The sequence below is a fragment of the Polypterus senegalus genome, chromosome 18 (assembly GCF_016835505.1).
Source record: "Polypterus senegalus isolate Bchr_013 chromosome 18, ASM1683550v1, whole genome shotgun sequence".
Lineage (NCBI taxonomy): Eukaryota > Metazoa > Chordata > Cladistia > Polypteriformes > Polypteridae > Polypterus > Polypterus senegalus.
Window position 1 is genome coordinate 24132444 of NC_053171.1, and position 13024 is coordinate 24145467.

A 13024-nucleotide genomic window follows, 5' to 3' on the forward strand; every position below is an offset into this window, starting at 1 on the left:
CTTTGCTTCAATCACTTAAAAGCCTGTACAGCAGCTGTCCTTCTTCCACTTGGCGTCTCTGGCACTCTATTTGTGACGGGGGGAACTGAACACATGCTAAGCAGAAGTGCACAGATCAGCTACTGGCTTTGTGCTGCTTCTGCCAAGATTGCTGTTCTGTTTGCTCTGTGCGTTCTGAAGAAGGAGGTGGAGAAGTGTAGTGTGACGGCTGAACGCACGCTAAGGAGGTGCTCGGATCTGGTCACGATTGCTTCGTTCAAACCCCCCCCACATAGGACGCTACGCTCCTGCCACTTTGTGTTGTGAAGTGGGGGAGCTCAATGCACGCCAAGGAACAGTGGACTTTGTGCGGGCTCTGTGCTGCGTCTGCCAAGATGCTTTTTCAGCTTGTCGCTCGGCGTGTCAATCATTTAAAAGCATGTACAGCAGCTCTTATAATGTCTCACTGCCTTGTCTTGCGTGAAGTTAAAATGTTTCATAATAGAAAGATGTTACTCATATCCTTATCCCAACATCCACATATCATGTGTTTACAAAGTGTGTTTTAATAAGTTTACATGTGTTTAAAGCATGTGGGATGGGTATTTTAAGGCTTAAACTATAAAAAAAAAATGCGGTCTTTCTGTATTGCGGATTTTCACCTATCGCATTTGGGTCTGGAACGCAACTTCCGCGATAGGTAGGGGATTACTGTATGCTACAGGTTTATATCTGTGTGTTTTAAAACCTGAACATACTGTATACGGGGAAACACGTTTCCTTATCAATACCAGCAGTGCTATGGAGATTTGAAGAGCGAAGAAGAGGCTGGTTATACAGGTAACACCCCAAAATAACTTAACAACTTCACGTGTTCAGTCAAACACAAACAACAAGCATCAGAACAAAAACTGTTGGTAAATGTTGCTCACTGCCTTCTATAATCTGAAGACTTACCATTTTTAATGCCAGGAATGTCAAATTCATTCAATTGTTTTTTCATACCACAACAGTCCTCTTGGTCGGAATCTTCACTTCCTTCATCTATAACACTAACCAGAGAAGGAACCAAATGATATATTTTAAAAAATTACTTTCAAACACTACAAAAATACAGTACTTCTGGTTGGTAATTCAGGTGGTTCATGTGGCTTTATATCTCACAAAATCATAGGTCGCTTATTATCAAGACACATAATAAATACATACATTCACACAGCACTGAAAAATGTGAATTATGCCCACAGGAGTGCTAAACAACAAGGGAATGCAAAAGCACAGGTTTAATTCTAACCTAATTAGCTCACATTTCTCCATTCTCCAGTACTGGCAGGGTCACACATCGAGTTAGTGGGGAAAAATGAAATCAGAAAATGTAGGTTGAATAGGAGAGATGTGTGGAGAGTGGATTTTGAAAGGCAATAGAACTTGGTGATTCATAAATGTGAACAGTTAAAGGCAGCAAGATGACTGACGTACCAGCAGTGTTGCACAAATAAACCATAAAACTGATTAACCTCCTTATGGTTACAGTATGTCTACCCCAGAAAAATAAGTTAAAAAATGGGGAAATTATTTTCAACAAAATTTTAATATGTGCAACAGAAACGTAAATATCAAAACATCGACATAAATAAAGTAGGAAAGTTGTGTGACGTCCACTACTATACTTTGTGATAGACGGCTGGCAGCTCAACGCGGCTGGAACGCCCTGAGGATGGAAGAAGGCAGCTACTTTTGGACACTGCCTCCCCCAAAAAGTTAGAAGGTCAGCTCCCCTGGAGTGTAGCGGTGCCCTGGATTCCTGCAGGGCATTCTGGGACTTGGGTTTGGCTTCTCAGCCCTGTTCGGTACCATGGGTGCAATGCCTCATCCATAGCCTGAAAGTACTCCCAAGTCACAAGGATGGAAGCTCCGAAGTACTTCCGGGCTGAAGGAAAAAAAACAGTCCTTCATTAGACCCGGAAATGGTAGCAAGTCATGTGGTCGGAAGGACAGAAGCACTTCTGGGTCAAGGACTATATAAAGGACTGCTGTGAACCCAGCAAATGAGCCTGAGTCAGGAGAAGGTGGACAATGCTTGCTGGGAGGTGTGGAGGAGAAAGAGCATTGTGATCATTATTCATTTGTGTTTATTGTGGCTGTGGTGCTTTGGAGGCACTGTGCAAGAAGAAAAATAATTAAAGAATACTTCATGGTGCTTTTACCGTGTCCTGTGGGTCTGTCTGTTGGGTTTAAAGGGGCAACAGTGACCCCTAGTGTCTTACAACTGCTTCAGCTCTAGTACCCGTCCTCCTTGCGATATGGATTGAAACAGTCACCAACACACAGCCCAATGTTGTAAACAGGAGAGCAGAAGCAGGTTTCTTTCCGTGCTTTTCTTATATATTTTTTCTGTTGTCTGCGCAATGACATTGCATTATAGCAGGCTACAACAGCACCAGGCTTAGTGATTTCCACATTTCCCCTGACATTAATAGTAGTTGCATGGTGAACAGTGCATAGGGGGCTGAAGTCTTTCTAACTTCTGTACATTCATTTTACCCTTTTCTGGAAAAGTTCTTTTTAACTAATTACATTTATATAGTGCTTTTCTAACTACTCATAGAGCTTTTAACATAGACAATGGGGAGATACTTCAACCACCACTAATGGGCAGAATCCACTTGGATAATATGGCAAAAAACATTTTCACAACAGTATGCTCACCATACATTAGCTATCAGGTGGCGAAGGGATGAGACAAATAGAGTCACAGGACGATGAGGGAGTCAAAATGCATAAGACAATTTAAACAGAAAATTGGGGGCCACTCTACTCTTTTTTTGAAAGATCTCCAAGCATATTTTATGCCCAAAGGGAGTCAGCACCTCAGCTTCTCATTCGAAAGACGGTATCATTTTTTCATCACAATTACCCTTCAATGAACTAGGGCACTGGGATCTATACACAGAACCCTGGGTAAGTACACCCTGCTCACATCACCAACACCCCTTCCAGCAGCATACCAAGCTTCCCTGGTTGGCTTCTCATCCAAGTACTGGCTAGGCCCAAACATGCTTAGCTTCAGATGGATTACCTGTTCTGAAGGGCAGGTTTCACTTTAATATGAAGAATTTTTAAGTTTACAGATTCTTCCTTCCACTTACTCTTCACCTCTGCTGCTTGTATTACCTTCTAAACACTACACTTTGTATTACTATGCAGGAGTTTACGACTTCCTTTAAGTATGCTAGTTGATTAAATCAGACAGTTTTTGAAGTTTCCTTAAAATAAGATGGCATACTGTATACAATATGTCCGTGTAATCAACATAAAACTAAACCCAGTGACTGAATCACTACACTTTTAACCACCATGCTATACATCTAGTCATATATTTGGTTAGAAAAGCTTGAATGTAGGCAGGTTTTCATCATACTGATAAACAAGCTTTAAAGACAACTGCCTTTCAGCAATTATGCTGCTCATTTGATAACGACACAATCCTCTTTGCAGCCTTTTTCTGGTACTAAAGTATCATTTTTTTTTTCTTATGTTTAATTTGTATATTGCAATGTATGAGAAAAGATAAAGTTGACATTTACAGATAATGAAGTCCACTTTGACTGTTATGGGGTCATACAGGGCAGAAATCTACCCAGTGCTAACTTTTCACCGTGGTTTCATCCGGTTCCCAGACAATATCAACAAAATTCTGTCCCGTGTACATTCGATCCCAGCTGCTTTCTCCCATGCCTGTGTGAGGGTCCATTCTGCTCCCAACCACATTCCTGCTCTCCCCTTTAAGGCACTTGAGTTGAATCCACAGTCTAAGGGGAGTCTTAGAACAGCAGGATCAATAAGTGGTGGGGGACGAGGTATGACATAGACGCGAATAAATCAATGGAATGAACGCAGTTCCACCCACCCAGCCCCCTTAACAATACAGTCATAGTTGATCTGAAAAAATGATTAATAGATAGATAAATAGGTAAAGAGTGAGCAGATGTTCTCTTACTCCCGACAATGTCCTCTTTATGAGGCTTATAACAGCAAGCTGGCTGGTATTTACAAAATCCCAAAAATGATTTGAGATTTGTCCTGTTCGATACTGAGACTGTGTAAACAAATGGTAGACCCGCAGAGCGTACCCAATCTATGTGCGATGCGTGTATGGTTTGTAGTCTGTGTAACTCGCGTACAGTGCAGGGTTTGTTTAAAGTACATAAGGCAGTTTGACTCTGTTGACAGCTAGGAGGACTGGGCACAGCTCTGTACCTGTAAAGAACTTTGGGACAGTGTTAATAATAGAAAAAGTAGCATGTAAGCAAAGAGTTTCAGCTGTATAATACAAACTATGTTGAAACTATGGTTAGAACAAGACAGACAAATTACTTCAGACCCCGTCTAACAACATGCGGTATACAATATAAATTATTACGAATATATTTGGCAATTATAAAACACTGACATAGCATGCACTATCACTACATTGAAATTTCTTTATCAATTTAAAAAGTAACACTTCACATACTCATTGCAGTGCGAATATGTGGTAGATGGTTTGCCTTCTGCTCCAATATTGTCTGCACTTCCAACTGCAAGAAAAACAATTGTAACAAAATCACCTGGCCAAAATGTTTATTTTTTAAGTTAAAATTACAATTGCTGCTTCATTGAAGATATTTATTCCTCCACTAATGCTGTTTTAACATTAAACATTATACCAATGATCAACGGTTCTGTTGAATGACATCCCTTTACAAAGCAGCAGCATCAAAATAACTAGTAATATTCAATTAGTATTTAATGAAAAAAGAAATGCATCTTTTCTCAAATGAGATGAATGCTTGATAGTTTGAGCATAACACAGCAGTAAATCAGGGATTTCAGGTTAAAGTGAGACTTTCAGGGTACGGACAAATTGTTTAATGTTTGTGATTACTATAATGATAGATTTAAAAGCCAAGCAACAGTGCAGAAAAGTCTGCCTCAAAATGCATTGTAAAGAGTTTTGTTTAAGTAGCAGAACTTTGTTCACTTTACCAATAATAATGATATAAGATAACTAATGAAAAATATGAATAAACTGATCCTGAAAGTGATGTATAAAAACAGGTCTGTAAAATACTTCAACTGTTTAGTACATCTGGAGTAATATGACGACCAAATTCGGGTAAGGATAAACAAATGACCTTTCATTTTGATTTGCGTGTTAAGATTTTTATTTTTTTTTTTTTAAATATACATTCAAATTATATCTGAACAGTGAAATTCGATCTGGCACTACTAGATTATAGCACTTGAGATTGTAATACAAATTTGAAATCAGATCAGTTATTCCCATTATTAGTTAGGCACCAAAGCACATACACTCAACATGTTACATCTGTAACCAGAAATGATCACATTTTGTTCAGACAAGAACAAACAAATTCATCATAATCTGAAATCACTAAATCTTGACCCCTTTACAATACTTTATTTTTACTTACTCGATGTACAGCATAAATTATCCAAAATGAACAATCACAATTGTAAATGTATTTTACAAGTTTGAAGTTACTAAAGTCACATAAAAGAGTTAAATGTAATTAAAAATTTTATATAGGGTTTACTTATGTGTCTATTTATTTTTCCATCATAAAAGTACTCTTAAATTGTTCAAGTCCTTCATGTTCGATCATCAAGATATGACGTATTAGACATAAACATTTATGTTAAATATATTCCATTAAAAAACCTTCCTTATGAATACTGTAGAATTTAAAAATTAATAAATAAATAAAAAACACCTTACCATTTTCGATTTCATGACCTAAAAACAGTTTCAGTCCCGGAAATTCCCTTCCCGTTTGTACATCGACAACTAAAGAACAAAAGCAATGGGTATCAAGTAATTTATCCTTACTAATATACTAAAAACATACACATTAGAAACTTTTATAAAACTGAGCCACAACCATTACAACAATAGCATGGTAAATGCAAGACAAATTTTTAAACACATTATATAATTTAAACATTACTCTAGGTGAAACTACTCAGCATGCGTTTCCAAAAATAAAGAACATGGTATTAAATCTATTTTACATGGCAAATTATTAACAATGTAAATGACTATTACAACCCCAAATCAGAAAAAGTTGGGACAGTGTGGAAAATGTGAATAAAAAAATAAAGCAGTAATTTACAAATTTCCCTTTACTTTTATTTCATTGCAGACAGTATGAACACAAGATAATTCGTGTATTTTTTGGTCAACATCATTTGATTTGTAAATAAACATCCATTCTAGCAACACATTCCAAAAAAAAGTTGGGATGGGGGCAATTCAGGGGTAGTAATGAGGTATAATAACTAAATAATGATGCGATTTGAAACTGGTGATGTTAACAGGTGATTACAATCATGATTCGGTACAAAAGCAGCATCGAGGAAAGGCCTACTCCTTTAGGAGCAAAGATGGGCAGAGGATCGCCAGTTTGCCACCAAGTGCGGGCAAAAATCTTTGAAATGATGAAGAAAAGCGTTTCTCAAAGACAGATAGGATGAGATTTGGGCATTTCTCCCTCTACAGTGCATAACATAGTGAAAAGAATCAGGGAATCTGGACAAATTACCGTGCGCAAAGGCCAAGGGCGCAAGCCTAAACTGAATGGCCGTGATCTCCGAGCCCTCAGACGGCACTGCATTAAAAACCGTCATTCATCAATAAATGACATAACTGTGTGGGCTCAGGACTACTTCAGGAAATCGCTCTCAAGCACTACAGTACGTAGTTACATTAGGAAATGCCAGCTAAAACTGTACTGTGCCAAAAGGAAGCCTTACATAAATAGTGTCCAGAAGTGCCGTCGACTTCTCTGGGCTCAGAAGCATCTGGGATAGTCCATTGTGCAGTGGAAATGTGTATTGTGGTCAGACGAATCGGTTTTTCACATCTTTTTTGGAAGAAATGGACGCCGTGTGCTGCGGACCAAACAGGAAAAGGACCATCCAGACTGTTACCAGATAAAAGTCCAAAAGCCAGGGTCTGTCATGGTATGGGGTTGTGTCAGTGCCTTCGGCAAAGGTAACTTGCACTTCTGCGATGGCACCATCAATGTAGTATATCTCAGTTTTGGAGGAACAAATGCTGCCTTCAAGACGACGTCTTTTCCAGGGACGCCCATGCTTATTTCAGCAAGACAATGCCAAACCACATACTGCGCGCATAACAAAGGCATGGCTGCGTAAGAAGAGGGTGCGGATGCTTGACTAGCCTGCCTGCAGCCCCGATTTGTTTCCTATAGAGAATGTTTTGCGCATTTTGAAACGTAAAATGCGTCAACGAAGACCCCGTACTGTTGCGCACCTAAAACGTTGTTTGCAGGAAGAATGGGACAAACTAACACCTGCAACACTTAGTCACTTGATTTCTTCAATGCCTAAACGTCTTTTAAGTGTTGTTAAAAGACAGGGGAACTGTACAAAGTGGTAAATACGGTACTGTCACAACTTTTTTTGAAATGTGTTGCAAGCCTGAATGGCAAGAATGGATATTTATTTACAAATCAAATGATGTTGACAAAAAAAAAACATGAATTATTTTGTGTTCATACTGTCTGCAATGAAATAAAATTTGAGGAGAATTTATAACTTGCTTTTTTTCTTTTTTTATTCACATTTTCCACACTGTCCCAACTTTTTCTGATTTGGGGTTGTATATTTACTCATTGCATCTAAAATGCATGAGGAAAGACTGCACAATATGACATTTATATACTGTATTTTCAAATTTATAAAAAATAACAATCTAAAAGGAGTGCTCTACTTTCCATCATTCTGTTATCTTAATAAATATCTACCAAGTAGAAATCACCGTTTTTCCATTTCACTTAAGTGGTTTTTAATAGTTTGTGCTTTTGTCATGACTGATTTAGAACTGGCACGGCACAGCTGTGCAATGGTAGAGTTGCTGCTGTTGAATAAGGAAAACAGGGTCTACGGTATATCATGCGTCCACCCTGCATGAAGCTTACATGTTCTTTTCATGTCTACGTGACCTTCCTCCCATTTCCTCCCACAGTCTAACAACATGCAGATTAGGTCGACTGGCAATGCACACGTTTGTGTGTTTGTCCTATGACAGACTGGTGACCAGTCTGGGTATTGTTCATTTGCTTGCTGGGATAGGACTCCTACCTCCCAGCGACCCTGCTCAAGATAAAGTGGGTTTGGAAGTTGGATGAATGACTTTGAAAGGGATGTACGCTTTCCAGTTAGTGCTCTGCATACAGAATTGCATAATCTTGAATATCAAAGAAAGAGACAGCAGCTTTAGAAGATAACCTTACACTAGTACAGTATGTTTAGAATTTAAAAATAAAAAATACATTTATAATGTGATTAGTAAAGCTGTCATCATTCACCAAGTAACAGTGGATTAACCAAGTAAAGTAATAAAATTTAGACTGTGGCAACTCTCTCTTATTACAGGCATTTCAACTGATATTACCTGAGGGGAGGTAAAGAGTATATGTTATAAAGGCACTATAAAGTATACAAGGAAAAAAAGTATAAACTATTTAGCCCATTCATTGACAATATTCATGCATACCACTTTGGAATCCAAAACGTCTGAAATTCTTAAAAAAAAAATAAAAATCTGGACCTATCTGGGTTGTTATAATTACAACTTTGGTTATTTCAACTTGTTGCCTGGTCTTGGATAAAACACGTCAGTATTCTGTTATCTACCTGTTTATCAACAGAACAACACTGCACAGAGGCCCCCTACCGCTTGTGGTCTGGTCAACTGTGTCTCTAAATCTTGTTTCAGTAATACCGTCTTTACAATGGATACTTCAAAAGAATTACATACAAAGTATGTAAAAAAATTTATGTTTTTTAATTAAATAAAATACAATTAATTTAATACTTTAATACTATAAGAATTAAAACACAAGTGCATTTTTCAATGCATTAGAAAGAATTGAGCCTAAAAGGTCAGGTGGCATGTTTAATTTAGGAAATCAAATGTAAACTTTCCTATTTTGTCTTCAATGTATAATATAGTACAGGTGAGGGGTGGCACAATGAGACATAGTGCTACTGGATCTGGACACCAAATGCTCAACCTTTAATCACGGTGATTTACAGTAGTTAATAGTAAACTATTATTAAAGTTCTGTTATAAGAATGTGTGGTTAATTTCACAATTTTAAGAAACCATACAAAATCAATCAGGGAGAGGAATATTTTGCAGTGTCATTTTCCTCTTTTCACCATAATATGACAATTAACACCATGCAATAACTCTTCTTTATACTGAACTGAGGTATATACGGAGCTCAGTATTGCAAGGTAAGTGAAGCTTAATAATTAAATCTGCAGACAGACATACACACACACACACACAAAGACAACCACAACTACTTGGTTCTGCGCATTTCAGGAGTGTGTCTGTCTGCTACGATATGTTTCTGTCATTTTAACCATTGCATCACTACATGGCATAACAACGGCAAACAGAGTTTAGATAACAATTGAGATGCACACACACATACATATCAGGCCTGGGAAAGTTAACACGTTCATTTTTCAATTAATGTGGCCTGTTTAAGGCCCTAAAAAAAATATTGTTGCATCCAAGGCCTGCAATGAGGCAAACGCCTATGGCAGTGCTTTTGTAAGGGTAGCATTTTCATGTTTTTTTTTTTTTAACATTACAAAACAATAACACTGTAATGATCAGGCTGAAGACGGCCATGTGGCTTGACGGCTACTGAGCACTGTGCTTTCAGAAGGTGCAGTACATTATGCAAATGAAAGATCTGAGCAAGAGGTGGATGTCTGGCGTGAACGAGTGAGTAAGAGAAGGGAAGCGAGAGTGAAAAAGCGGCATGTTTCTGGGCCATAACAATGAATTGGAAGACAGTATTGAGGGGTCAGATGAGTCCGAGTGAAATTAAAGTTGAGGCGATCACAGAGCAACTTTTATATTGTCTTCTCCAGGTAGTCCCACCCTCCTCAGACAGGTCTCAACAACCTGAGGAGCGCGCCCCTCTCAGGTCAGGACCAGGGGCACTACAATGCTATTTCCACTGCACACCAGTTGAAAAACACTTGTGTACAAGTACCAGGGTATTGATCGTAATGAACAATTGAGGGTACAGAGTATTAATGTACGCCCATTTAGGAGATGCTCATTCTTTCAATTAAACCAGTCTTCGGAAGTGCATTCAAAGTCAACAGTAGTTTCAATCGTTAAATTTTTATTTTGACACGTCTAACTCACATGCTATGCTAATATCATAACACATTTTCTTTCAGCCTTCTTTTCAACTTGTCTTTTAGGAAGGCATTCAGGTTCAGGTTATATTTTCTCAAGTAGTTTTTATAAAGCCTTAAATAATCTCGCTCCATCTTATATATCGGAATGCCTGACACGTTATATTCCAAATCTTAACCTTAGATCCTCAAATGAGTGTCTCCTTATAATTCCAAAAGCTAAACTTAAAAGAAGTGGTGAGGCGGCTTTCTGCTGTTATGCACCTAAAATCTGGAATAAAAAGCCAATAGGAATTCGCCAGGCAAATACCGTAGAGCACTTTAAAACACTGCTGAAAACACATTACTTTAACATGGCCTTTTTATAACTTCACTTTAACTTAATCCTGATACTGTGTATGTTCAATTCTTCATAATAATTATTCACAGTGGCTCCAAAATCCATACTGACCCCAACTTTCTCTTCTGTTTCTTTTTCCGGTTTCTTTGTGGTGGCGGCCTGCGCCACCACCACCTACTCAAAGCATCCTGATGCACCAACATTGATGGACTGAAAGCCAGAAGTCTACGTGACCATCATCATCAGGTCCTTCCATGAAAACCCTAAATACAAAGAGGACTGTTTGACTTGTGTTAGGTAGATTGCCCAGAGGGGACTGGGCGGTCTCTTGGTCTGGAACCCCTACAGATTTTATTTTTTTCTCCAGCCTTTGGAGTTTTTTTGTTTTTCTGTCCACCCTGGCCATCGGACCTTACTTATTCTATGTTAATTAATGTTGACTTATGTTTATTTTTTATTGTGTCTTCTATTTCTCTATTCATTTTGTAAAGCACTTTGAGCTACATTTTTTTGTATGAATATGTGCTATATAAATAAATGTTGATTGATTGATTAAAAGTTCAGGGTTAAAGTCCTTATTTAATTTTAAATTATGCCATTATTTTTAATTATTTTGTGTTGATTAAATCAGTGTGTATTTTCTCATGATTTAAATATTCATTTTATAATTGTACGTTTTCATGTTAAATGCAATTAATCTTAATGACATACATTTATTCGATTAATGTGTTCATTTTAATCGATTCCGACTCCATATTATATATATATATATATATATATATATATATATATATATATATATATACATACATACATATACACACACACACACACTTCATTTCTACATATTCCGGTTTTGTCTTAACTGTATACAATGAACCATACACGCTGAATGTAAATATCTACAAATCTGATTTAACGGTTTCAGTATCAAACTTATACAATCTTTCTGTATTATTCGTCACGCTGTTGCCAAAGAACAAAAAGTTGACTTTATGTGACCAGATGCATTACTGTACTGTTTTTAAAAACGTGAACACCTAGAACAGGGAAGTAGATTTTATAAAGGGAGGCAACTTCTGATATGAAGAAGACTTCCTTGACTAAAAATCAGATGTGTCAAGATTTACGCTAGCCGACGCTTTTACCTTTTTCTAACAGGAGGGTTTTATCCATGTGTATTTGCCGCACAGTCCCGACATACTTAGAGCCGGTTTTCAAAGCAACGTAAATTCTCTCGTTTTGAAAACTACTCAGGAATGCTTCAAGGTCTTCCATTCTGTTCGTACGGCGTCGTATACTCGGAGTCTGGAAACACCGCAGCTATTCAGTAGATATTACCGTTCCACCGCCAAGCTGTCCAACAGAAAAGCAAGAAGAACCACCTGAAGCAAACTAATGTGACGTCATAAATCGGCTCGCTGTATGCCCCGCCCACATAATGACCACCAGAATGCTCGGCGACGCGCCTCAATTCCGACTCCGTTTCCGGTGTTCGCCGTTTTAGAGTAAACGTAAATTCACTGTTGATTTGGTACTCAATCCTCACAAGAAGCTGTTAAAGTTAAACTCAAATGCATTTCGTTAAAATAAATATCGCAGTGTGTAGCATTTTTCCTAATAGAATTTGACCATAAAAACGCTTTCTGTGGCCGATCTGTTTTTTTGTTATTATTATTTATTATTGAGTGACGTAAGACGTCAGCATTACATTGCAAGTCGGCTAATTTGAGTAACAATTATCTCTAAATTAAAAACAGTAATAATTTTATAAAAATATCTGTATTGTTCCTTCGGGAGGTCCCAATTCAAATAGTGTTCACGTGAATTTTCCCTTAAAGAATCGCTTATTGCACGAGAACGCAGCCATCAGGTAATGAGCACATTTTCATTACCAGTGTACTTATATGTGTTTAAATTTATGAAGAAAAAAGTGTAGCACCGAGAGTTATTGACCTGCCCTGTTCCACAAAATGTTTTGTCTCAGCGAAAATTGCATTGATATGTGTGTTGAGACAGAAGGAGAGTCCTAATTAGCCACATAGGATTAAATGTTAAGTTTTATTACTAGTAAGAGTTAGAAATTAGTTGGAGAGAAAATGTGAGACTGAGACCCCAGACTTAGCATGTCATCTGTTACTTTCGTTTGCATCTCGTTTGTGTTTTGTTTAGCTGATGGTTAAAGAAAAAAACAATTAAGGATTCTGAATTTTCCTCAAGGCTCTGGATGTTGTGGGGCTGTTCTGGTTGAAACGTCTCAACAACTTCGCATGGGCATCAGGGGCAGTGCCTCTGGATTGGCAAATCGGGGTGGTGGTCCCCCTTTTTAAGAAGGGTGACCAAAGGATGTGCTCCAACTATAGGGGGATCACACTCCTCAGCTTTCCCGGTAAGGTCTATTCAGGTGTGCTGGAGAACAGAGTTCGGTCGATGGTTGAATCTCGGAAT

The 13024-nt window shown here is 37.9% G+C and overlaps 1 protein-coding gene across 1 annotated transcript in view; it reads right to left on the reverse strand.

Moving 5' to 3' along the window:
- exd1 (exonuclease 3'-5' domain containing 1) overlaps positions 1–11966 on the reverse strand; it is a 30851-nt gene extending 18885 nt beyond the window's left edge. Inside the window, exons 1-4 of the mRNA XM_039742128.1 lie at positions 11725–11966; positions 5762–5830; positions 4496–4559; positions 937–1031 (exon numbers count right to left, since the gene is read on the reverse strand). Of these exons, the coding sequence (XP_039598062.1) occupies positions 937–1031; positions 4496–4559; positions 5762–5830; positions 11725–11854 (358 nt within the window). The 5' untranslated portion in view covers positions 11855–11966. The remainder of the gene's footprint in view (positions 1–936; positions 1032–4495; positions 4560–5761; positions 5831–11724) is intronic.
- Between the last annotated feature and the right edge of the window lie 1058 nt (positions 11967–13024).